The 26151-nt window shown below is 40.7% G+C and overlaps 1 protein-coding gene across 8 annotated transcripts in view; it reads right to left on the bottom strand.

Annotated features, from left to right (window-relative positions):
• Nucleotides 1-26151, bottom strand: part of TPD52L1 (TPD52 like 1) — a 102316-nt gene that overhangs the window by 33714 nt on the left and 42451 nt on the right. For 4 of the 8 annotated variants that reach the window (XM_084775129.1, XM_084775123.1, XM_084775122.1 and 1 more), the window contains exon 2: nt 1727-1842. In XM_084775129.1, coding sequence (XP_084631255.1) covers nt 1727-1842 — 116 coding nt within the window. Of the gene's footprint in view, nt 1-1726; nt 1843-15579; nt 15775-16047; nt 16139-16786; nt 16967-26151 lie in introns of those variants that run through there. The other 4 variants (XM_084775127.1, XM_084775125.1, XM_084775126.1 and 1 more) reach the window with 4 other exon arrangements.

The raw sequence follows: 26151 nt of genomic DNA, 5'->3' as shown, positions 1-26151 counted from the left end.
AGTCAGTTAGTTAGCCTGCAGCAGTTTACAGCACATACATTTTGGACACTACAGTTGACATAAACAGGTCGTGAAGGAGACTCTTGAGTCACGAGATCATGGGAAGCTAGCTTGTCATCCATTAAGGCCACCTTTGTTCTGCACTCTGGCATGTGTCATCAACCAGGAGCCATACACAGATCTAGCTAACAAAGCCAGACTGCTCGGTTCGAGGCACTTCACCTGTTGTGTTGGAGGACCACGTTGGCCTTTTAGGATGGAATTATTCTAAGGGAAGGCACACAAAAGCACACACACACTGCATGATCTCATTTACATTTGATCCAAAAAGCATGGAAAGGGAGTAAAATAGTGTTCAGTAGACGCTGGGGAGGGAACAAAGGAAATGAGGAGAAAACGGCCAAAGGACACGAAATTATTTTAGATAGGAGCAAGTTTTTGTGTCCCATTGCACAGTAGGATGCTAGTGTTGATTATACATTACAAAATAACCAGGAGACTGAATGGTCTCACTACAAAGAAAAAAACTAGATGTATGAGGTAGTATGTATATGGCGCGTCCTTATTTGACTGCTGCACACTATTCACGTGTATGGGTGCACCACACTGTACCCCATAGTTACGTGCTACCATCATGTGTCAATAGAAATAAAATGGGAATTCATAGCAGTGTGTGTATGTATGAATAAACACCTATAAAGCCAACTCGGAAGGCTGGGCAGAGTGATTATTGATTCCACGTCAGCCTCAACAGAACACAGTGTAAATAGTAAGGTTAAAGAATAAAACCCAAAGCAATTTATTGCACTTCACCAAGTCCGTACCATGACCGTGAGCTCCCACAGTGCCTCAGGTACGGTGTCCTGAGCCAGTAAGACAGACGGTGTCAGCAAAAGGGCAAAGCTCTCAAGGGAGCAAGAGCTTCCTGCCCTGTGAACCGGACACAGAAGGGATGAAGCCTCCTACGTCTCCAGTTCTCCCATTTCAGGAGCCGTCGTTCTCCAGCCAAGAAAGAGACACCTCTATGCACTGAGTCAATGGGTGAGAGAGTACCGCCAGCAAAAGCCATGGCACAAACCTGTACTCGGGATGAGCCTGGCATTTACCCCTCTCTACGATGGGGCCCTAAGCAGCTGCAAAGCTCTAATTAAGCCCTAATTAACTGCAGCTTCCCTCTCCTCCCCCAGAGCCTTACTCTTCTGAAAAAGAGCCAAGTCAGCTCCTCTCATGATTGGTATTTTCATTAAAAATAATTAAACAATTTGAAGAATTTCTCTTAAAAAGAGGAGATTACGCCGCCTATGCTATGGTGTCTTTATTTTTGTTTGAGAGACAAGGTCTTATTATGCATCCCAAGCTAGCCTGGGACTCATTCCATATCCCAGGCTGGCTCTACCTCTTCATCTCCTTGCCGAAGCCTCCTGAACTCAAGGATGACAAGGAGGAGCAACGGCACCTGGCTTGTGCCATGGCTTTAAACACATTCCGTCTGATCCATAAGTGAGTAACATTCACACAATGCCTCTATCCTAAGCAGAACTGGGAGAACACACTTAACACTAATTGTTACTGTGGATTAACCAACATTACAAAAAAAACCCCTTGGGGAAAATGAATCATCCTACAGTGTATTCATTTATTACATTTTATTACATGAACGACAGCATAATTGCAATATGGGACCTGTGTTGAGCTAAAGATAGAAGTAGAAGATTGCTAAACATACCTGAACTAATTCTGCCTTTAACTCTTCCTTCTCCTCCTCAGAGAGCATGCTAGAGAAGTCAGCACTGGCTATTGCATCCTCATCTCTTCCTTGCAGTGGTTCCGTCTCCAACAAGCCTTCAGGCAAAAGCGACAAGACATAAGGTGAGGGTTACATATCTTCCATTTCTGCAACCTGAAAGCTCCATATATACTGATTTACCCTCATGCTAAAAAAACCAACCAAAAATTTGCCAAAAAGAAAAAAAAAAAAGAACAAAGCCTTCATCCTAAATTTGTGATGAACTCCAAAAAAAGCAAACACTAAGAAGCCTAAAACAACCACCACCACCACCAACAACAACAACAAGACAACAACAACAAAGTGCCAAGAGTAAGGCAGAACACAAACAAGGGGCAGGAGAGATTGCCTGTGGTTAAGAGTTAACCATTGCAGTGGTTAAGAGTGTGTACTACTCTTACAGAGGAACTGAGTTCAGTCTGCATGACAGGCAGCTGACAGCTACCTGCAACTCCAGCTCCAGGGGGTGCCACACCCTCTTCTGGAGTCTCAGGATACCTGTACACACATACACACAAACCTCCCCCACACTTATACACATAATTTTAAAAATAAACTACATCTTAAAAAATATAAGCAAAGTAAGCTGTCATAGAATTTGCCTGTGTCATAAAGGTTCACCTTTCACTGTCTCATGGGTTCTGGGGGCAGAGGATGAAGCCCACCCAGGGAAAGGAAGACGACATGAGGCTTCAGATAAACTGTCCTTCCCTGCAGGCATATGCAAGGCAACCCGCCTGGTTTTGAAACTCAGGGCTGAATGATGAACAAGATAGATAGATAGATAGATAGATAGATAGATAGATAGATAGATAGATAGATAGATGATAGATAGATGATAAAAACAAACCTTTCCCCTGAGATCTCATTACCCTTTAGTGGGGCTGCATATGAGCTAACCGCTTATATGCACTTTGCCTGCAAACAACCTGAGCCCCCGAAAACTATTTCTATTTTTGATGTGGTAATGTGCAGAGGCCAGAACAGCCACACTTCAAGGGAACACAGGAAGAAATGGTTCCCCTGAGAGGAAACGGCAGGAAGCACTCGGGGGTTCTGATGCTATCCTTGTTCCACGGACTAACCCCATGATAACCCAGCCTGTAACTTTTCATATGATAAAAATGCCTTTATAATTAAGACACACAATCCCTGGGAGAGCCCTGGCCCATCTGGCTGGCCCACTCACTAGCCTGAGACACCTGGAGAAGCCAGAACATATCTACAGATATGTACAGAGGCTATTTATTGATGAAATGGCATATGGCAGAGCTGTCATTTATATATCTGTAGTAAAAGGAAGGTTTTAAAATAACTATTGTGTAATAACATTGTGGGCACATGCATACACAACTCACTTAATGTCCTAGATGACAATATATGTATCGACCTTTGGGAAGGAAGACATTTTCCCTACAAGACAGAACAGAGCATGTAAGAAAGATTAAGAATATCTCTCCTTAAACACTACCAGAGACAACAAGATGAGCCAGACATCAGAACATGTCGGCTACATAAATGATTAATGAAAGATTAGTTCTGAGAATATGAAGCACTTCTACAAACCAATTTAAATAAAATGGGGCACAGAAATCTTCATTCTCCTTCATGTCCTCCATTTAAAATTCTCCAGGCTCATCTCCAGCCCTGTAGCAGATTCCCTACAGGGGCCTGTCCTTCCTCCCTGACTTCTTTCTCTGGATACTCTGCCAGCTTCATGGCAGACCCAGTATTCCTCCTTCCTGTGGACCTCTCCACACATCCTCTTCTAAGCCCAGAGGACACATCTGGCAGGGTCCCGGAAGCACTCCTTACCCGACAAGCCACAGCCCATACAAGTTAGTAAGGCTCAGAAAGGGCAACAGAAACCAAGGAACAAAACACTCACCCAACTAAGAGAAGACCACGTACAACACATAGAATCACAAGCATCCCAAACCCAGAAGCCTAGACACCCATACAAAAACACAATCATTTATACTCAAGACAACATGTCTCCACCAGAACCCAACAACCTACTACAGTAGGCCTGTAGAAACGCAATGTAGCTGAAGCACAAAAGAAGGAGTTCAAAATACTTATTAAAAAAATAGGCTCAAGGAGCTGAAAGGAGATATGAATAATCCTTTAATGAAGTCTGTAAAACATGATCAGTGGAATAAAATGATGAGAAAGTTCAAGATACTAAAGTAGAAATAAAATCACACACACACACACACACACACACACACACACACACACGAGATAGAATTAGAAATGAAAATTTGGAGAAGTCAAACAAAACACTCAGAGGTAAGACTCACCAAACAAAAGAATCTCAGGCATTGATGATGCAATTGAAGAAATGGATATCTTTATCAAAGAAAATGTTAAATCTAAAATAAAATGAAACAAAGAAAACAAAACAAGCCCCCCACAAAAGAAACCCAGGCACAAAATATGCATAAAATCTGGGACACTATGAACAGACAAAGTCTACAAATAACAGGAATAAAGGAGAAGAAATTCAATACAGAGGCACAGAAAATATTTTGACAAAAATTATAGAAAAACATTTCCTTGGCCTTAAAAAAGATGCCTATCAAGAAGCATACATGAGAAGACCAAATTATACCAGAAAAGAAATTCCCCAAGACACATATTAACCATAAAACTAATGTGCAGAACAAATAAAATTAAAAACTGCAAGAGAATAAGAGCAAATAATATATAAATGCGGCCCTTCGCAATGGAGATTCTAAAAGGCACAAGAGCCTGGACAGATATTCCACAGACTTTAAGAGACAACAGATGACAGCCCAGACTACTGTTCCCAGCTAACTTTCAAGTACAAAAGATGGAGAAAATAAGACATTCCCTGATAAACACCAAACTTAAGCAGTATGTACCTACAAATCCAACTCTAAAAAGGTACAAGAAGGAAAATGTCATCCTGAAGAAGTTAACCACACCCAAGAAAATAGGAATAATCCTCAGAGCACCAAATCATGAGGAGGAAGAACCCATGCCATAGCAACAAAATACCAGACTCCAACAAACACTGCTCATTGACTGTCTCAATTCCCCCATTAAAAAGACACAGACTAGCAGATTGGATTTGAAAGCAGGATCCATCTTCCTGCTGCATCCAAGAAACACACCTTAACATCAAAGATAGACATCACCTCAGGATAAAAAGGATTGTAAGAAGGTATTCCAAGCAAATAGACCTTAACAACATGTAGTCATTTTAATATCTGATGAAATAAACTTCAAACCAAAACTAATAAAAAGAGATAGCAAAGGAACTACACATTCATCAAAGGAAAAAAATCCTTTGCATTGCACTGCAATTTATTTTGTTTGTTTTTGTTGTTGTATTGTTGTTTTTGTTTTTTTTTTTAAACACAGGGTTTCTCTGTGTAGCCTTGGCTGTTCTGGACTCACTTTGTAGACCAGGCTAGCCTCAAACTCACAGAGATCTGCCTACCTCTGCCTACCTGAGTGCTGCATTAAAGGCGGGCACCATTTAATTAATTATTCACACTGCAACTCTTAATATCTATGCCAAAAACATAAACACCCTCAAGTTTGTAAAGGAAACACTGCAATAGCTTAAGCCACATACTGACCCTCACCCACAGACAGTGGGAGAATTAAATATCCAACTCTCAATAATAGATGAGTCATGCAGACAAAAACTAAGTGGAGAAGTGCTGGATTTAAGTGAAGTTATATACCAAAGGGACCTAACAGATATTTACAAAACATTTCACCTAAACACTAAAATATATGCCTTTATCTCAGCACTTCATGAAAGCTTCTCCAAAACTTTGAACACAGAGAAAAAGCAAACAAATACAAGAAAACAGAAATAGCACCCTGCTTCCTATTGCAGCAGCACAAGTGCAAACAATATCAACAATAAAAACAACAGGAAGTGCAGCACACAAACTCATGGAAACTGAACAACTTAGTATCAAATAACAAATGGGTCAAGAGTGAAATTAAGAAAAAAAAAAGTTAAACTTTTTAAGAATTGAACGAAAGTGAAAACACAACATACCCAAAATTAGGAGACACAATGAAAACAGTTCTAAGGAGCAAGTTCACAGCACTCTGTGTCTACACACATAACTGCAGAGACTTCATATTAGTACCATAACAGCATATCTGAAAGCTCTATAACAAAAAGAAGTAACACTCAAAAGGAGTAGATAATAAGAAATGAGCAAATTCATAGCTGAAAATAAAAACAAACAGATATACAACAACAAAAATACAAAAAAAATCAATGAAAACAAAAAGTTGTTTCTTTGAGAAAACCAATATGATTGGTAAAGCCCTAGCCAACTTGACTAAAAGACAGAGAAGATCAAAATTAATAAAATTAGAGGCAAAAGAGAGACATAACAACAGATAGTAAGGAAATTAGGAGAATCATAAGGATGTACATTAGAAACCTGTACTTCATCAAATTGGAAAATTTTTTTAAAAATGCATAGATTTCTTGATATATACCACCTACTACAGTTAAATCAAGAATGGAGAACAATATAAATGGATCTGTAATTTCCAGTAAAATAGAAACAATAATTATATCTGTCAACCAAAAAGAAACCAAAAGCTCAAGGCCAGATAGATTCAGCACAGAATTCTACCAGACTTTCAAAGAAGAATTAACTCTAATATTCCTCAAATTACTTCACAAAATAGAAACAGAAAGAACACTGCCTAATTCCTGATATCTAAACCACATAAAAACCAAACAGAGAAAGAGAATGATAGCCCAATTTCCCTTATTAACATAGATGCAAAAATTCTCAACAAAATACTTGAAAGCCAAATACAAGAACACATCTAAAAGATCACCCGCTGTGATCAACTAGGCTCATCCCAGAGATGCAGACATGATCCACAGACATAGACTGATAAACGCAATCTACCACATAAACAAACTAAAAGAAAAAAACCCAAATGCTATTAGATGTAGAAAAGGCCTTTGATAAAATCCAACACCCCTTCATGGTAAGTCTTATGGAGAGAGTAGGGATGCAAGGGATGGACTTCAGCATAATTAAGGAAATGTACAGCAAGCCTCAGGCAGTATCAACCTAAGTGGAGAGGAACTCAAAGTTGTTCCACTAAAATCTGGAACAAGACAAGTTGTCCACTCTCCACATTTATTCAATATATTATCTGACGCCTTAGCTAGACCAATAAGATAACAGAGGGAGATCAAGGGTATCCAAGTTAGAAAGGAAGAAAGCAAAGTATCTTTATTTGCAGATGATACACTACTACATAGTACATAACACTACAATACTACACAGTACTATAATACTACATACCACAATACTAGATAAATTACCCTAAAACCTCTACCAGGAAACTTTTACAGCAGATGAACACTTTTATCAAAGAATCAGAATATGAAACACACAAAAATCAGCCTTCACTTCCCCTCAACCCCCGCCACCCTGCACAGGCTATATGTGTGTATATCCACACAAAAGGGCTGAGAGAGAAATCGGGGAAACATTACCTTTCACAATTGACTAAAATTTTTTTTCTTGAAGTAACTCTAACCAAGCAAGTGAGAGATAGAGGCTAGTATCCACATCCCCTCTCAATACCAGGGCCCCTCTCCCTTAGAACTGTGCAGACCCTGTGTATGCAGCCTCAGTCTCTGTGAATTCATATACGTGTCAGTCCTGTTATGTCTACAAGGCCTTTTTTCCTTTGTGTCTTCCATCCCCAATGGCTCTTCAACTTTTTCTGCTGCTTCTTCTGCTGAGTTCCTTGAGCCTTGAGGGAAAAGATGTATTTAATGGAAACATCCCATTTAGGACTGAGTGGTCTAAAGTATCTCACTCTCTGCACATTGTCCAGATGGGGGCCTCTGCACTTGTTTCTGTCTATTGCAGGAGGACATTTCTCTGATGATGGCTGAGCAAGACACTGATCCATGAGTATAGCAGAATGTCAGTGGCAGACATTTTTCTGGTATGTTTCTGTAGCAGAAGAGTAGTGTTTGGTTTTTCCCTAGGGATCTGACCTATCTAGTCTCAGGTCCTTATTTACCCAAACAGGGTGGACATGTGTTCCATCTGATGGAGCAAGCCTTAAATCTAAGCAGATAGTGGTTGGTTACTCCTACAACTTTTGTGCCACTATTGCACCAGCATATCTTGCAGGCAGGTTACCGTAGTGAATCACAGGGTTTGTAGCTGGGTTCGTGTTTACCTTTCTCCTCTGGTTGTATGCAGAGTGCCTTCCAGTACCAGGAACACTATTCAGTAGAGGTGAATACTCCAGGTAGGCACCAGTTGGACTTCTTGGTGTCAATGTTTTGTTAATATTGTCTTTAGCAATAGGGTGTTACCATCTATTTGTGGAGAGTAACCAATAAACTTGGCAATAGCCTAGGTTGTTTGGGGGTTTCCATGGAGCCCACTGGCCAACAACCAATTAGAGAGGGTCCTCTCAAAGCATTATCCCTCGGGTGACAGCAACAGAGCAAGAAAGCATAGTTGAGACAGTAGGGGAGGAAAGAGGCTGAATTCATTATTATGTGGATCCTATTCCTTTACAAACTAACCTTCTTCAGCAAGAGCTGTGTGTGATGGCGGAACCCTGTGACCTCACCACTTCTCAGTCCTATGGAAGTAAGGATTAGTGTCTACTACATCAATCTCAGGAGACCTGTCAGCAACATACCAATGCTGCCCTGTATCTGTTGGCATAGGAGCCATCAATGTGTTGGCAGCTATAAATCCAGTGCAGAGCTCTAGGTTAAAGTGTCACCTTCAGCACTTTGAGGAAGCCACATATGGGCATTTGCATATTCTCCACCATGCCTCAGGAATTTGGTAATGACTGTGTGGCTCTCACTGAAGCTCTACGAACAACTGTACATGGAAATGATCATAAACTATGTTTTTGGATCAGCGATACATTGTTGGCAAATATTAGGAAGTTGCAGATTTCTTTGAAATACGAAATACTCTTGTATAGTGAAGTAAATAAGTACAGCTTTGTAACCAGGAAAGGCAAGGAAGGTGTATTCTTTCAGAAAAAGCGCAAAATTATCCCAAGATTTAATAAAAGAAGGAATGCAATAAAGCAGCTTAAATGAAAACTTACCATGTCTTAAATAATAGATTTGAGACTGTAATATTTATCACCTAATTATATTTTCTTCATAGTATGTGGTTAAAAAAAAATCTCAACATATCTGTTTACTATCAAAGGGATAAACTATTGAGCTAATCCCATTATTGTGGGATTTATGATTATCTTTAAATGAACAAAAAAATTCTAATACAAAGTAATGCTTGGAAATTAAGATATAAAACATGTTTATTTACTAGTACCAAACACTGCATATTTACTTAGCTTATCTCTCAGACTGAAGTTTTATTTTTCCATGGACCTATATCACTCAACTGCTTTTCTTTCATTTGTTAGTAGCTCTTATCTAATCTGTTACTGTATTGTGTTTCCTGTTGCCCTGGAGCTCTGGCAGTGGCTTTAATGCCAGTAGTACTAAATTACTAAATATTAAGGCACAGTGTTTTGTATTTTGATCTTTTTCCATATAACTTTCATCTCATCTCATTCTTAATCATCTCACTTAAAACCTGACCATACCAAAGGTTCTCAATTGATGCTACAATCTATTTAAAGTTCATCTTTCCAATCTTAATCATTAAGTACACAACAATATATTCATATTTGTTAATTTTTTAGGCCCCTCTTTCTTTGGCCCTCTAATGATTCATGAATGAGAACTGGCTCAGTTCTTCAGATTTCATAATATTTTAATTAATGGCTTATTACATGACTGCAAGACAATAGAGCAATAGTAAAAAGAGTCTATCTCTAGGGAACAGACCATTGCAAAATAAACTCCTTCTCAAGTTTGTACTGTACTGTTTTAAACCTGTCTTTTCATCTGGAACATAAGTATAATAAAGTTATTCATGAGCATAGTTCAGGAGAGATCACAGTTTTGCCAAAATCCCAGCACTGTGCCTGGCATATGGTAATCAGTAAGCACATTAGCTCCAATTTGATTATAATAAAACAACATATTAGGTTTTTTTTTTGGAATCCTTGTGACTAGTTCAGATGATGTGAGAGTAGAAATAGAGTTAGTACTTTGACCTCAAATTAGTTAAAAAAAAATTCGAAGAAGGATAGCAGGCTACCAAGAAGAGACTTGATACCCTATGAGCATATACAGGGGGAGGAGGTCCCCCTCAGTCACAGTCATAGGGGAGGGGAATAAGGGGAAAATGGGAGGGAAGGAGGAATGGGAGGTTATAAGGGATGGGATAACAATTGAGATGTAATATGAATAAATTAACAAAATATATTTTAAAAAATTCACCATGAAGATAAGCTACTAGCAGAGTCCCTAAGAAAAAACTATACCATGGGTGCTCTTTGCTCATTTGGGAATACTCTTCCTGGCCTTTCTTTGCTTACAGGCCTGGGAAGGACATTAAAGTAGCCTGTGAGACCCATGCTTGGGGTTTTGAACTCAGGTGGAAAGGCTAGGTAAACAAGGTTGACGCTGGTACCAGCACAATGGAAGAAAGCACAAGGAAAGGTCCCGTGGAGCGGCCCTGCATCCTGTCCTTTGACCAAGGCCTTAGGAAGGATGAGTGCTGTGCAGGCTGCTCCTCTCACTGCATGTTCTTACTCTTTCTTGCTGGGAGCCCTGATTGTCTGACTGACTTCTGAAGTCTGAGGTGGGTTTTTTTTTTTTCTTTATCCTTAAAATAAACTTCACAGTTTTCATTTGAGCTAGTCTAAATGTCTTAAAAGAAAAAAAAGAAAAAAGAAAAAAGAAAAAAGAAAGAAAAGGAAAAAGAAAAGAAATAGCAACACCAAGCTTAACTGACATAACACCAGAGAACCCAGGGAAGGAAAAGAAAGGATAATCTTGAACTCCTTTCAATTTTTAGCTCTACAATATCAATTTGTAGCCATGACCTAGAATTAAATTAATTAAATAGGCAACAAATTATTTGTTACTTCAAACCGGCTTTCCACAAACCCCCGAGACTTTGTCATTTAGTCATTGTTTTAGACTCTTCGGTCTTGTCTGGTATAAATGGCCAATTAGCCCAAACTATCCGTAAACAAGACAGGGCAGTTTCCTACTATACTAGGAGGCCATCTGTCCCTCCCCACTTTGCGTGGGATCAGCAGTCAGCCATTCCCTGTCCTTCCATTGTCCCTAAGGAAGCAGCGTTTCAGACATTTCAATTTTCAAAGACAGATGGGTCTACAGTTGTCAGTCATTGGTCTGTGGTCACCACGTGAATTCTGAAGAAGTCTTACCACCAAGGTCTAGGATTTCAGTGGTGGATCTGGAAACATCTAATTCGTGCATAGTAGAGAAACCCCATTGTGATAGAACAAGATTGGCCCCCATAAGTTCGTATATTTAAATGCTTACTCCACAGTGGAACTCTTTGGAAAGGATTAGAAGGCGTGGCCTTATTGGAGGAGATATGTTACTGGGTTGGGCTTGGAGGTTGCAAAAGCCCCCATCATTGCTAGTCGGTCTCTCTGTCTCTCATCTCTTTGCCTCTGTCTGCCTCTCTGTCTGTCTCTCTGTCTCTCTCTGTCTCTCTCTTCTCTCTCTATCTCTCTCTTCTTTCTCTGTGTCTCTGTCTCTGTCTCTGTCTCTGTCTCTCTCTGTCTCTATCTCTCTCTGTCTCTCTCTCTCTGTCTGTCTGTCTCTCTCTCTCTCTCTCTCTTCCTCTAATTTGTAGATAAGACATAAGCTCTAAGCTACTGCTTCAGCAACATATCTGCCATATTATGTTTTTTGTTTTTGTTTTTGTTTTGTTTTTGCCATGATGGTCAAGGACTAACCCTCTGAAACTGTACACAAGCCCCTAGTTAAATACTTTCTTTTATAAGTTGTCTTGGTTATGTTGACTCCTTTTAGCAGCAAAAAAGTAACTAAGACACCCAGGTGTCCTGACTAACCCGGAAGAGCTGCAAATACATGCAACCATTCTGATTGTTTGAGAGGCCAACCAGGAAGTTACAGGACAGGTTTCTTGGGAGTTTCCTGGGGAGTCTGTATTTGGGTAAATTGGTACAGAGTACACAAATGGGGACATTTCCTTAGGAACTGTGTTCTTTTCTTCCTCTAAAACACAGAATGTGAACGTTCCTTCCCCACATTTGAGGTCTCTGCTTTTCATGTCTGGCCATTCACAGTGGAGGCCTTTTGATAGGACGGACGAAGCCAAAGCCAGGGGTCCAGTTTGGATCATCCTACTATAATTGACAGCTGATAGTTATGGTTCAAGCTGATGCCAGGAGTCGTTCAGGATTAACCCTTGAAGCCCAGAACCTAAAACAAATTGGGCTTTTTTTCTAAGACACTAGCTAGATGGAGGTAATGGCTGGTTCTACAAGCCCTAAGTCATTTGTAGGAAATTAATAACTAAATGATATTTGCTTAAAGCTAACCTAAACTTTTTTTTTTTTAAATCAAACCAACCACCCAGCCTTCAGGGTGCTGGAAGAATGCTGTTCATCACAGTTCTATCCTTATAAGTTTTCACTGTTATCACAATGACTCGGGCTTATCGCCATATACTCAGCTGGAAATTAAGCCAAATTTCATCGTCCTGCTCACATTGTCTCCCCATGATTCAACCTAGACAATGCTTAACTGAATGTTTTGAGGTTTTACTTCCATCACATCAATATCAGGCTCAAGAAGAAGCCCACTGGTGGCCAGCCATAGCTTCTAGCCTACATGTGGACATTCAAATGCACACAGAGCCAGCTGTGAGTAATACTCTTTGAGGACTAACTAGGATTTCTCACCCCCAACCTCCATCCTAACCAGACTGTCTGTTATACACAGAGTTTGTCACTAGTGTTCCATCCATTCCTAAAAGTTTCTTGCCACCATGTCAGTTTTGAAAGCTTTTTCCCACTTCCCCCACAGTTTCTCTTCCAAGAAGTCTACCAAGCTGTCAGTAACACTAGAATAATGACATGGTAAGTGACTTAATTTGACTTGAAATATTGACTAATTTTCTCATCTATAACATGAATTATATATTATATGTATAATTGTGTATACTATAACTACATACACATATAATATAAAGTATATTTCAAATTCCATTATAAATTGTACTAAGACACACAGGGATAAATATTGCTGTAATTATAATCAAACAGGTTTAAAAAGCAAATATTTCAGGTATTGCCTGATGTTTACTGTCCTTGAAATATGAAGTATTCATGGATCATCACTATTAATGATTTTTTTTGTTTCATTTAACACTGTGAATAAATCCAGAAAGTTTATCTATAATCATCAGTCTGAGATTATATCAAGCAGATGAACTTTTTTTTTTAGTTTTACCAATAACTTTGTCTCAAGATTATCCTTAGGTTGTAGGGATTAAATTAAAATTTCAGACTTCATCTTTCTCATTTTTTATATTATATGTAGGTAACAATACAAATAGATGACTAATGTGGACTTTAAAGACAGACTTGTGACAGGATAAAACACACTTGTGGCCAAAGGTGGAAGTAACAAGCTGTTACTAACTGAAATCAGTAAATATATGGAGTTATTTTCTTCAACTTCTCATTATTTTGTATGTACAGGACAAGGCCTCTCTTTTGACTGCAAGAAGAAACCTGTCACTGAAGTGAAATTCTTCCATTACTGGTGCATTATTAACCATTTGACAGCCAAATCAACAAGATACAAAGGAATACCAAAGGTGGTTTAAAAAAAAAAAGATATGCTTCCAAACTGTTAGCCAAGTGCACCTAAAAAGTAGCCAATACACAAGGATTATATACTGTATACAATGTCAAATATTGATATTGTATATAATATATCAAAGTTCCGTGGATGCCTGTTAACCTAAACCATCATTTCTGTGGCCAAAATGTGACCTGGAAATCAGAAACTTTTTTTGCTTTGTTTTGTTTTTTCGAAACAAGGTTTCCCTGGCTGTCCTGGACTTGCTTTGTAGACCAAGCTGGCCTCGAACTCACAGATCTGCCTGCCTCTGCCTCCCAAGTGCTGGGATTAAAGGAGTGCGCCACTACCATCCAGCTCAAAAACTCTTGAAAGTCTGGTCCCCACATCCAAATTACAGCTGTAGGATGCTCTGCAAAGCATGGAAACTGCTGAAAATTTGGGGTGGTAGCTAGAACTTGCTCACCATGGGGGTACGAAAATACTTCCCAGGTCCATGAGAGTGGCTTGCCTCAGATTATCATCTTGCTGGGCTGAGGACAGAATATGTCACCATGTTTAGACAATTTTCATTATTCTGTAAGAACAGCTGGCCAACCCGGTCAGGATCCCCCAGGTTAACTGCACAGGAGAGAGAGTTCATAGTCTGTGCTTATCTAGGGTCTCTCTCTCTCTCTCTCTCTCTCTCTCTCTCTCTCTCTCTCTCTCTCTCTCTCTCTCTCTCCTCCTCTCCCTCCCTCTCCTTCTATCCTTCTTCCTCCCTCTCCATCTCCCTCTCTTCCTTCCTCTCCCTCTTTTGATGATGCTGGGGATCACACCTAGGGCCTCATGTATAGAGTCACTGCACCAAAAGATCATGGCCCCTACTTCATATTCTCAAATGAAACCAATCCTAAATATTCACCTCTTTGTAAAAGTCACCTGGAGGTTAGTTCCAATTGGCACAGAGGAGGAGCTCAGGTTGTGGATGGCAGTGTCTGCTAACAAGTATCCTTGGGGACTGCTTTGTCTAGCTGACTAAATAACGCATGATAAATCCTGCATGTGTCACAATAAAACACAGCGAACGAAGAACCAGAGGAGAGTCACAGTTACCTGACAAGAGTTGTGGATAATAAAGAGAGTAGGACAGCTTGACAGTAGTCTCACATGTAGCATTTGTATCCAGCAGCACAATTCATTATATTCTTCTTTCTTTAAATTACAAAGCACCTTATTCTTTGTAGCTCCCTACCTTGCTCATAGTAGGTACATAATAAACATTTGTAGAAGAAGTTAACTAGGCAATCACTGATTGGCACATGGTGCTTTTCAAATGCATACAGTACTGAGCGGGCGGGGGGGTTGTTGGTGTGTTGCTTCTATAGTTATGATGATGAAATGATCAAGGCTGAGATCCAACTGGATGGTCATTGACAAGAATGGCAGATAATAAGTGGTAAGGAAGTGACGGGCAGGGTGCATCAGACTATCAGCTTGGCTGCCATCATCACGCTTTTCTTTGAGCATCTTGCCCATCTAGGATTACATGCCAGAAGCTAGTTTTCATTTTATCAATATTCTGTAATGTTTGTGTCTTCATTTTCATAGATATATGAATATATCATTATATATACATATATATGTATATATGCTCATAAAATCAAAGTCCTCCTTTAGCCTCAGAAAGCTGAAGGTAAGTAAGATGAGAAACATTAAACTGAACAAAGTTGTACATGACTGATGACCTGGAATTTTAGTTCCATTAACTGACAGAAGACAGCCACAGTAAGGTCTTATCCAACGGCCTGACAAGTTGAATCCTATTATTTATCTGGGACAATAATCGCCTATCTTAGGACAGAGGTGTGTTAAGTTTTCAAACTTCATTTATCATTTATGTCAATGACAATCTGTTTCTTTTAAAAGCTTTACTTGACTGTGAATACTGTTGACATTCAAAAAAAAAGTTTTGCAATGAGGTCAAGGGAACAAGTATAGAAGAATCAGGTTTTCTGAAAAAGAGAAAAATAAAAGGCAGAACAGAGGACCTTAGGTTTCTTACAGGTAGCGTGATGGTGTGATCTTCCAGGCGCTGCCTCTGAACTTCACTCTGCTGGGGCCGACTTGACTCACGAGCACTGTGAGCTCCTGAACTTTAGCTTTTATTTCTGATGTGAGGTCACATGACCTTGTCTGCTGATGTTAGTGTTTCCACAGCCACACTCAGAACCAGGAAGACACACTGACTCGGTTTTCACTAAAAGGCATTATAAAATATTTATGAAAAACCATTTCAAAGACAAGAGTAAGGCATTTTAGATTTGGGTGGGTCGGGGCGGGGGGGGGGGGGGTTCAACAGAATTATTTGCTAGTCCAGAAAGAAATCTTTGACACACATAAATATAGAAGCACACAGGATTAAACTACAAGTCAGACCAAAACGACCCCTCCAAAAAATAGTCATAAAAACACAACAGCTACAAGCTAATGACTAAAAACGTAAATACATAACTATAGAAAAAATATTTACTGTTCCTGATGGACAGACTCCAGAAACTTCCTCCTGAATGAACACTTCCACTGCCTGGGGGAAAGGCTGTAAACTACGGCAGGAATGAATGCTGAGGGACAGAACAGAGAAGCCTTTACATCATCTTCCGCCTTTCTACGTCCCACCTTCATTTCACAACACCCACCCTCCATAGTCAAAATCAGCTCCAGGGGTCAGAGAGCTCGCTGTGCAAGCTGGAGGACCTGAGATCAAACCTCCAACAGTGAAAAATTGAGCTTGGCTGTCAGTGTTCCTGTTACCCCATCACTGCAGAGAATGGAGGCAGGACTGATGGCTTCCTGTCTAGGTATAGTTTCAACAAGAGGTCTTATCTCAAGAGGAAAAGGCGTGTCGTGAGGGAGCTGAACTCCCATCCTCCTTAGCTGGTATCCGCATCCACACATTTGAGAACGTACACTCACATAAAACACACACACACACACACACACACACACACACACACACACACAGAGTCATATCTCCTTCTCCTTACACAGCAAATCATCTCTCGTCAAAGCTGGAAAGGGAAGTCAAGCCTGAGGAAAGATAAGCCTCTGAATTCAACAACCAGCCTTATAATTTCACCACAAGTAATGATCGTATTTATATTCAAAAAGTCTCCAGGGAAATAAATCCTTTTGAACTTAAACTCACTAATTAAAAAAAAAAAAACTAGCACCTAATTTGTTTAAAAATAAATCCCTTCTTGTCTTCCCACCTTCTTCGTTGTCAAACTGCCAAAAGTAGACTTCAGCACTGGCCTTCCCATTCGCATATTTGGCAATGTGAGTTTTCCCAAGATACCCAGTCTACAGCCATGTTCTAAGTCCTACGTCTCCTACGTCCCTTGAGGCGGTGAGGCAGAGACAAGCCTATGTATAGTCAGCTCTTCAGGACAGACCACATTCCATCCCACATCATTCCTGGAATGTTCACTCACCTTTTTAATTGTGGGGTCAGCTTAGCGCAGGACAAACAGTAGCATCATCCCCATGGCAACGGAAGATACCCAGTGCAAACATACAGCACAGTAAGTTGCAACTTTCTCCCAAGGTCTAGTTTAAGAAGGGAGCGGGTGGTAAGAAAGACCCTCTCAGATGGACCGGGGCTCTGTAAAACTCTACTTCGTAAGCAACGGCAAGGATGAGGCGAGGGCTAGAGAGCGCAGCAAAACTGTCTGGAGAGTCCTGAAGCTCTAGACAGCACTGCTCGGAGTGCAAGTAGCCACTCGCTAGCTTTAAACAAATCACTTCTAAACACTCATCTTTCTCTAGATTCCCTGACGATGGCCGCTCTTGAGTAAGCCCAAGTGAAAAGCCCTGAAATACTCCTGAGATCTGCATAGGAAAACCAGTGTGAAAGGACATGAGAACTCATGGCTCCGAACTGTAAAATGTTTGCAAGAATAAAATGTGCACGGATTTAAAAAGGTTAAGGCAAGTCTTAGGTATGAAAGTGCAATGGACAAGAGACAGATGAAAAGATGCCCCGCCTCTCGCAAAGTTAACCTCAAAAGGTATGTGAATTTACATTTAAGCCATTATCAAACTTCAAAAGCAGGACAGCAGACTCTATTGAAAAGCGTGTGGAGCAATGGAAGCTCTGTGCATCTCTGGCTTCTGTGCTGTGACAGAGCCTTTGACCTACCGCTCCTGCTTCTGAAAATGAATCTGCAAGAGAAAAGGGATAGACTTAAGGAGATATGTATAAAACATTAAAGTATTGCCAGTAACTGAGACAACTACAAAAATTAAAGCAAGCACAATGTACCTGCGAGGCCTGGCGGCACACAGAAGAAGGGGAAACAGGCTATCGGATGAGACCTGATAGGCTGTGAACATATGGTGGGGGAGGAGGTTCCCATCTGTCTGAGGTCTAGGGGAGGGGAATAGGGCAGAAGAAGGGGTGGGAGGATGGGACAGGTAAGATACAAGCGAGGGGATAATATTCGAGATGTAATCTAGACAAGTTATAATAAATTAAAATTCAAAACATAAAAAATATATATGTATTGGTCATGAGGGGTTTCCACGGTGTATGACTTACTAAACGCAAAAGGAGAATTACTGAGTTGTCTGCATATGACCTACTTTAGGGAGGATTGAAAATGCTTTTGATCTGCAAATATGACTATCATTACCAGTCTGTTTGAAAAACTGAGGAAGGTTAGAGAAAAATGCACAGTAAATAACTAAATCTTGATGACAGCAAAGGGTGATGCCGGAAGGAAGAAGAAAACTATTTTCTGACTGTATTGGCTGACTGGCTAAATTGGGCACACAATTATTAACTGTTTGTTTGTAGTTTAAGTGAAATTTTAGTATAAATGAATAAATAAAAAAGGATTCAGAGATAGACATGAGATAGTGTATAGTCAATTATGACGAAAGGTTGAACTTAAATTCTGGCTGTTTAATTTTATAACTACTCAAACAATGTGACTTTGAATATGGTCTCATGGTTATGATAGAAAGGGAGCCTTTCCAAACTGTTAGGACAAAATTACTCTCATACCACTGTGGCAAACGCAGTATCTTCATTCATCGCAACCAGTGACTTATTGTACCTTACAGTGAGTCAGAGACCATGTGAACTTATAACAGCACAGATGTGGCACTGTTGGAGTCAACAATATTAACCAGAAGCATTTATTGAAGAGTAATATCAAGGAAAACATACAACATGTTAATAATTAAAAATAGATAACATATATACAGGACAGCAAGTGTGACAGCAAATGTTGCATTCCAGAAAAACAACAAATGATAACACAAAGCTCAAAATACCATGTGTAGTTAAAATATTTATATCAAATATTACATATATTCCCTCTACATAGAAAAAGACTGTAAGAAGAAAGTTCATAATAAATGTTACTGGAAAGTGAAACTATGAGTGAGTTTTTTCTTATACTTTTCAGATTGTCTATAATAAATATGTATTGAGGAAAAAAAGCCCAAATCTTTCTGGAACTGGCACCCTTGGGCTCTCCATCCTACTATCTCACTAGGAACCCATGGTCTGTGTCATCCGTCTAGGATGCCGATGGCATTTCACAGAGAGCAAATGACAACAAAGCTCTCTCAACAGTATCGGAGCCAGGAGTGGCTCGGCACTGGTCCCTGCAGCCATCTCTACCAGGCGCTCACCGCCACCCACACAGCTTCGTCATTCAGATATCTTCCGCTCCCATGCAGCAGCGCGCGCGCGTGTGTGTGTGTGTGTGTGTGTGTGTGTGTGTGTGTGTGTGGTGTTTAATGTCTTTTCACATATAAAGCTCAATCAAATGGTTTCCAAACTGTGACTTTTGCTCAGAACTAACTGCTTCCTCCCATACCCCCCACCTTCTACTCCACTCTAGCACTTGATGATTGGATACTACCATGAATTTCCCATAGACTCTGCCAGAGCAGAGGCAGAGCCTGAATCATCTCTCATAGCTGGAACTTCCTGAGGTGATAGAAAGTATTTGTATAGCATTATACAGAATGAGCAGGTTGTAATAATGTATTTGGAAATATGCATATGTAAATGCATATACAAATGCAGACATGTATATATATACATATATATATACATAATAAGAATTAGAGAAGCCACAAATTTGAAAGAGAGGAAAGTAGGATAAATGGGTTTTTAGGGAGGAAAGAGAAAATGGAATGATGTAATTATAACCTCAAGAGTATTTATAAAAACTATTTGGTGAATAATCAGTATACAGCTGAATAAAAACAAAAGACAATACTTAATCCTGTGAAATCATAAAGATAATTCCATCATCTCCATCCTCGAATCATCAAATAAAGAGAAAAACTAAGAAGGTGCGTGGGTCAGAGTTCCTGATGAATGGGAGTATCCTAGGAGCCTAAGCAAGAGAAGCTTCTAGATCTGACCTCAGAATGAAAGGTCATTTTCCTCCAATGAGGGGTCAAAGTGGGCCCAGGCTGTGAAGGGTGGCTGAGGATGCAGTGCCTTGAGGAACTAGGGACCCATCTGTTCCTACTGCAGTTGGAGCTCTGCGGCCTGTCAGGTTCCCAGAGGCAAAGCCTTAACTCACCCCGGAAACAAATGACTATGAAGGAGCATTTTAAAACCAGGCCATGTTGAATTATTGAGAAACGATGTCTATCCTTTGTGTCTATTTTCTGAAAATACTTTCTGCATTGTAAATGGGATTTTTTTTCCAAAGGAAAAAAAAAACATTATTGAATCTGCTGCACAGCCAGTTTTGAACATACATTTTAACTGACTGAATCCTGAAGTGCTTTTTTTTTTTAAAGAAAGAAGCTCAACCTAATGGAATTTATTATTACAGGCAAAGTAGACACGCAAGAAGAGGCCTTAGTGCTCTGCAAAATCCTTCCCAGATGCCAAACACAAGTAAACAATGGAAGTCCGAAACTCTGGATGGAAGCAGGGCTTTATAGGTGGCTGCTATCAACACACTCGCTCTCTTACAAAGGCCCCACCTCAGGAGAAGAAGAGTCTGGAAACTGGTAACTGCACCAACAATCACAGGTCCTTCCCAGAGTTCTGGGCAGCAAGGTAGCAATCTATCAGAACACTTCACCTGAGGCAATGCAATGTGGTGGAAACAGGACCGTGAATAGTAAAGCCTGGAAGAGCAGCCTCAGATCTATAGACACTTTATATGTTCTTTTTCACCTTTAAATTTTTTTTGTAGCTTCTATTAAATTGGTCCTTCCACATTTTCACACATGTATGTAGTGCATTCTCATGACTGTCACCTAACCCACTTTTCTAACTCCCCCTAGTCCCATAAGCCTCTTGTCTGTTTATTCTGTTTTGTGACTCGCTGAATTTAATCAGGGCCATCTGTGGGACCATGGGTTCGGAGCCATTCTTTGGAGCCTGACAGTTCATCAGTGGGTGATTAACTAAAGGCAATACCTGTCTGTCTCCCAGAATTCATCAGTAGCCAATAGTTCATGAGGGATGGGCAGGGCCCTGCGATTCCCTCCTCCCTGATCTATGACTGAGTATTGGTAGACCCAGTCTTCTCCAGGTCCACTGCAACCACACGGCAACTCAGAAATCATGACCGCGTTGGCTGTGTCATGGCCAGGAGAAAGCATCTCACAGCTGTTGGCCTAGTCCTTGAGTTCTTCCCTTTCTACCATCCCTCTCCTACTATGTTTACTGAGCCCTAGAGGAGGTAGGATGAATGTCCCCAGGGCTGTACACTCCACCATTGCTTACTCTTAGCACCTCTGTGGCCATTAATGTCTCTAATCAGACTCAGCAACTTCTTTTTCCCACCATTTTCAGTTTTGATGGTCAATTCAGGCATAGTTTATTTTTATATTTTAGGCATTCTAAACATAGAATCTTCTTAATTTTATTTTGCTTAAAATGAGTTTCTCTGTACATAGAGTTTCATGTGTGACTCTTCATAGGTTCTGTGTGTCACAAAAAAAATACAATGATTTCATAGATTGAACAAAATCTAACAAAATATTTTAGGCTGTACAATGGGTAAAGATTAAAATAATCATGAGCCAGCATTTGGACTTGTAGTTTATTCTTAATTATCCCATTGAGCAGTTAAAATTCTTGTCTAAATTTAAGTTGAACAAACAAACAAACAAACAACAGCATAGTGAAATCTTAGCTCCTGGGAGGCTAAGACATATGATTGTAAGTCCCAGGCAACAGCCTAAAAAATAAACATTCAAAATATATTTTTCCCATTTGGGAATCAAAGAAATGCTCATATTTCAAGGAACTTGTTTTTTCCTGCTCAAAATTAGGTTGCAACTTCGCAGTAGTGTGTAGATTCCATGGCAATTTGTCTCTATCAGTGCCAGCAGAGACCCTTGATGGGAGTCTAGAGACGGTTTAATTCCTGAGGGACAGTAGCTAAGTTCATCCCTTTGGGCTAGAAATATACAGCCTGCAGCCTGCAGCCTTGGCACCATGGACATTTTCGTTGTAGAATTCTTTTCCTGTCGGGGTGCTACTGTGCTCTTACAGTGGTAAAAAGGTCAAAGGCCTACCTGCTCTCTGCCCACCTCATGCCAGACAAACAGTGAACCTATCTCCAGACCCTGGCAATGTGGCTCAATGGGTAAACCACTTCCTGTGCAACCATGAAAATGTGGCTTTGTAACTTCAGCACACACGTAAAAAGCCAGAGGTGACGACAACCCTGTAATCACAGCCCTGAGAAGTGGAGACAGGAGGATCCCAAGGCTTATTGGCTGCCCAGTCCAGCTGATTGGTAAGCTCCAGGTCCAATGAGAGACACTATTCAAGAAAATAAGCAAGAGAGCAATACAGGAAGTCATCATCAGGCAACTTCTGGCCTCTATCCGTGCACTCACAGGCAAACATATCCATGCATACGTGTGTACACAAACACCTCTCTCTCTCTCTCTCTCTCTCTCTCTCTCTCTCTCTCTCTCTCTCTCTCTCTCTCTCACACACACACACACACACACACACACACACACACTTACTCACTCACACATACACAGAGACGGAGACGGGAGGAGAGGTGAGATGGGCGGATAGAGATTGCCTAATATCCCTTGTGGAGAACCGCTGAGAACCGCTGAGAAAGCTTTGTTCAGGGCAGAGGTAGGCTAGATGTTCTCAGCTACGGCCAAAGAGAGATGTCACTTGCATTCACGGTGTCAGGCACAGGGTCAAGGATAGTTTGCTTTATATTGGTAGTCATCATTATCCTTAATTTGCACATGGAAGAACTGAGGTTCACACAGAGAAAACGGCAAAGCCGAGTTCCACTTTTTCTGCATTCAGGTGGCCTACCCCCTATGGCTTTGGGTCACGTGCTTCCTCTTACACTATGCATCCAATTTGAGTGTGTGGAGAGATCACAGGGGTAGTAATTATACCCAATGTGCAGAGGGAGGAATGAAGGATGGGGACTTTTCAATTGGTCCATCTCTAGTTAAGGAGCTGAAAACCATTTGTCAAGCCTAGCCACTAGAGATTTCAAGCATCATACAAGCCATTGGTGGAGACAGTAGGCACAGAGGATGCATATGACCTGAAAAGGCTGAAATGGCTGTAAGGACCTTCCCACAGTACTGTGAATGCCCTGGAAACCAACTAAAGACCTCTGTCTCCAAAAGCAGATGAGCCACAGGGTCATTCTCCCAGAGAGCAGAGCAGAAATCAAGGTCAGAAGCATTTAGACAGAGAGCATTGGTCTTGTTGGTCTTGGCTTTGAGCTCTGCATGTGATCCTCTTCTCTGTGAAAGCTTTGATTGTGTTCACTTCCCAAGATCTTGGCCTCAGGAGCCAAGGGCTCACTCCAAGTCTCCAGGGCTAATCCGTCTGCGGCTTGCTCAATGCATGTGATCTGAACCCGTGGTAAGTGTCCAGCCCCACACAAGCACACAGTATCAGTGAATCCAGTTACCATGTTGTGTGGGACATCTTGTGCCTGCCTCCTCTCTTAGATTTCTTTTTCTGGAGATCCCAGAGGCTCTGCTACTTCAGGGAGTAGGCACCTACGGGCCTGTTCAGGTTCCCAAAACTGAAGGGGCAACCGCTAATCTCCAAGGTTTGGTGGGCTGCTCATGGCTTTTAACTCTAATCACCATTTTCTTAGTCATGAGTAATCTCCTCAGTTCTTGTCATCTGCTGTATCTGAGCTTCAGGCCCTGACATATCAGAGAACGCAACTAGATAAATAATTACAATGTTTTGGGGAGATCACTTTGTTGAGAGTGATCCTTGACAAGGGGCCCTTGTTTATAAAGTGTGGACTAAGGTTATGAAATATTAAATTGTATGCTTTTTTATAACTGATCTCTAAAACTCCATTTACTCATTCTGACACTTAAGAGTTCTGAAACCTACACTTTGCAAGTAAGAGTCTTTACTTTTGGATGTGGCAGGCAAGAAAAAAGAAATCTCCTTGATTTTGAGGGGACAAAGATTTTTTGAAGTTCTTTCTGGTAGAAAAAAAACAGTAATAAAAATTAGCTGCAGGGGTGGGGGAAGGAGGCGAAGGACGAAAGAAACTGACACTTTTGGATTTGTGGACTGGCTTCAGTACTGTTCCATGTTGGCTTGGATAGCACAGAACATGCAGAAGTCTACAGTTACTAGGTATTAGGAGGAGAATGGACCATAGACAGAAAGGCCTAGAAGACCAAAGTGATAGGATGGAGAAAGATTTTACCCAGAAAAGGGACCGGGCTGGAGACTCTGTGAGGAAGGAAAGTGTACTTACAGTGTAAGGGTGAGATCTTTAGAGATCTCTAGTCTATACTCGGAGTCCCCAGAGAGAAACAGAGTCTGATGTCGATGCAATATACACAGGAATTTTATTGAGCCAACCCATTGGGGGTCTGTCCAGCTCTCTTAAGCCGCAGACCTCCCAAAAGCAGGAGCAAGTGCTTTTTTATATCTTTTTTGCAAAAGCAGAGTTTAGCAGGCAAGCAGGGAGGGGTTAGTACATTTCATGGGCAGTGAAATATTTTTAGACACAGCTGGCTGTCCTTGGTTCCTAGGCACAGACTGAGACCTTGAGTCAAGTTGGACTTTTTTATTATCTTTAAACATAAGCTAGCTGTCCTTGGAAAAAGCTGGACTCCACAAGGGGCCAAGTAGCTTTCCCTCATGTCCTGGACACACGGTGATCAGTGATTTGATATTGGTACCTTGGTTCAATATTGATATTGCTTCCTGACCCTCCAAAAGCAAAAGGTCCCAGAACTTTTCTCACAGAAACAAGGAAAGTGGACTAAATTTTCAGCGAGAATGAATATGAGTCTGTTTTAGGCAACATTGCCAGATTATAAATTAAACATCGCTCCTTGCGGCACAGAAACGATCGAGGACATCTTTTTCCGCCACTAGTGACAGACTGCGCATGCTCTTGGGAGGCCTGGCGGCTTGGATCTGGTCAGATGTTTCTAAGGCGTATTTGTTTTCCTTTGCTGCTTCTTCCTCCTCATCACCGTGGGACGTGGCGTTACCCATGATGCTGAGGGAGACAGATGCAAAAGCTGCCTCTGACAGTGATTGGAGAGGTGGTTCTGAGCGTGGTTCTTACCGAGTCTCACCTCTGTGCCTTCTATGTCAAGTCAGGCTGACAGCTCTGAGTCCGCTTCGATACCATGGTGATGAGGGAACTGCGGAACCTAAGAATAGTCTGATAGCGAGTTCAGGGAAAAGGAAGTTCCCTTTCCAGGCAAACTTGTCGCAAATTTTAACAGAATCATATAAATACTGAAGGATATATATTATGGGGAAAACAAGCGCCCATTTCAAGTTGTTAAATATCAGGCCCTTTCAATAAGTCAGCATATAAAATAACTCTTGACATTTTGTATATGTACACAGCTGCCTTTGCACCCCACATCACTGTGCTCTGTCTCCCACCTCACTGGTCCTTTTTCTCTTCCCCAAAGTCCTCTTCCTGCTTTCATGCAAACAAATACATATTTAAATATATGCTCCACAGATGAGAACATGCAGTATTTGTCTTTCCTTTTTCCCTTCGCTTCTCCTCTCTTGTTCTTCCTGCATCACTTCCTTAAGGCTCCTTCTCCCCCGAACTTCCCTCTTTATTTTTAGTTTCATACCCCATATGCGTATTAAGTCTGGATTCTGTCCATGAGAGTAAAAATATTTATCTTATTTGCATAGTGTGATGATCCCCAGTTCCATCCCCTTTCTAGGAAATGCCATGCACTTTATGTAACCCAGCAGAAAGCATGACCAATTAACATTCATCATGCTGTCTGTTTCTTAGAAGTGCTCAGCCTATGGTTGGGATGGTGAGAAGTCTTCACGGATACAGGGTTTGCTCTGCCAATATCAACATTTGAGTTTGGATCCCAGGGGCTTGTGGGTCAGGCAGTCAAGCCCAAATAGTGATTCCTGGGTTTAGTGAGAGACCCGGTCTCAGAAGTTGTAAACATATGCACACATGTATGTGTGTGTATATGTATATATGTATGTGTATATATATGTATATATGTATGTGTATATATTTGTGTGTGTGTATATATATATATATATATATATATATATATATATATATATATATAAAAAATCTGGATCCTATGGTGTTTATATTTA

Source organism: Acomys minous (genome assembly GCF_964271855.1).
Source record: "Acomys minous genome assembly, chromosome: 3".
NCBI classification, from domain to species: Eukaryota; Metazoa; Chordata; class Mammalia; order Rodentia; family Muridae; genus Acomys; species Acomys minous.
This window is presented reverse-complemented; position numbering and strand designations above follow the sequence as displayed.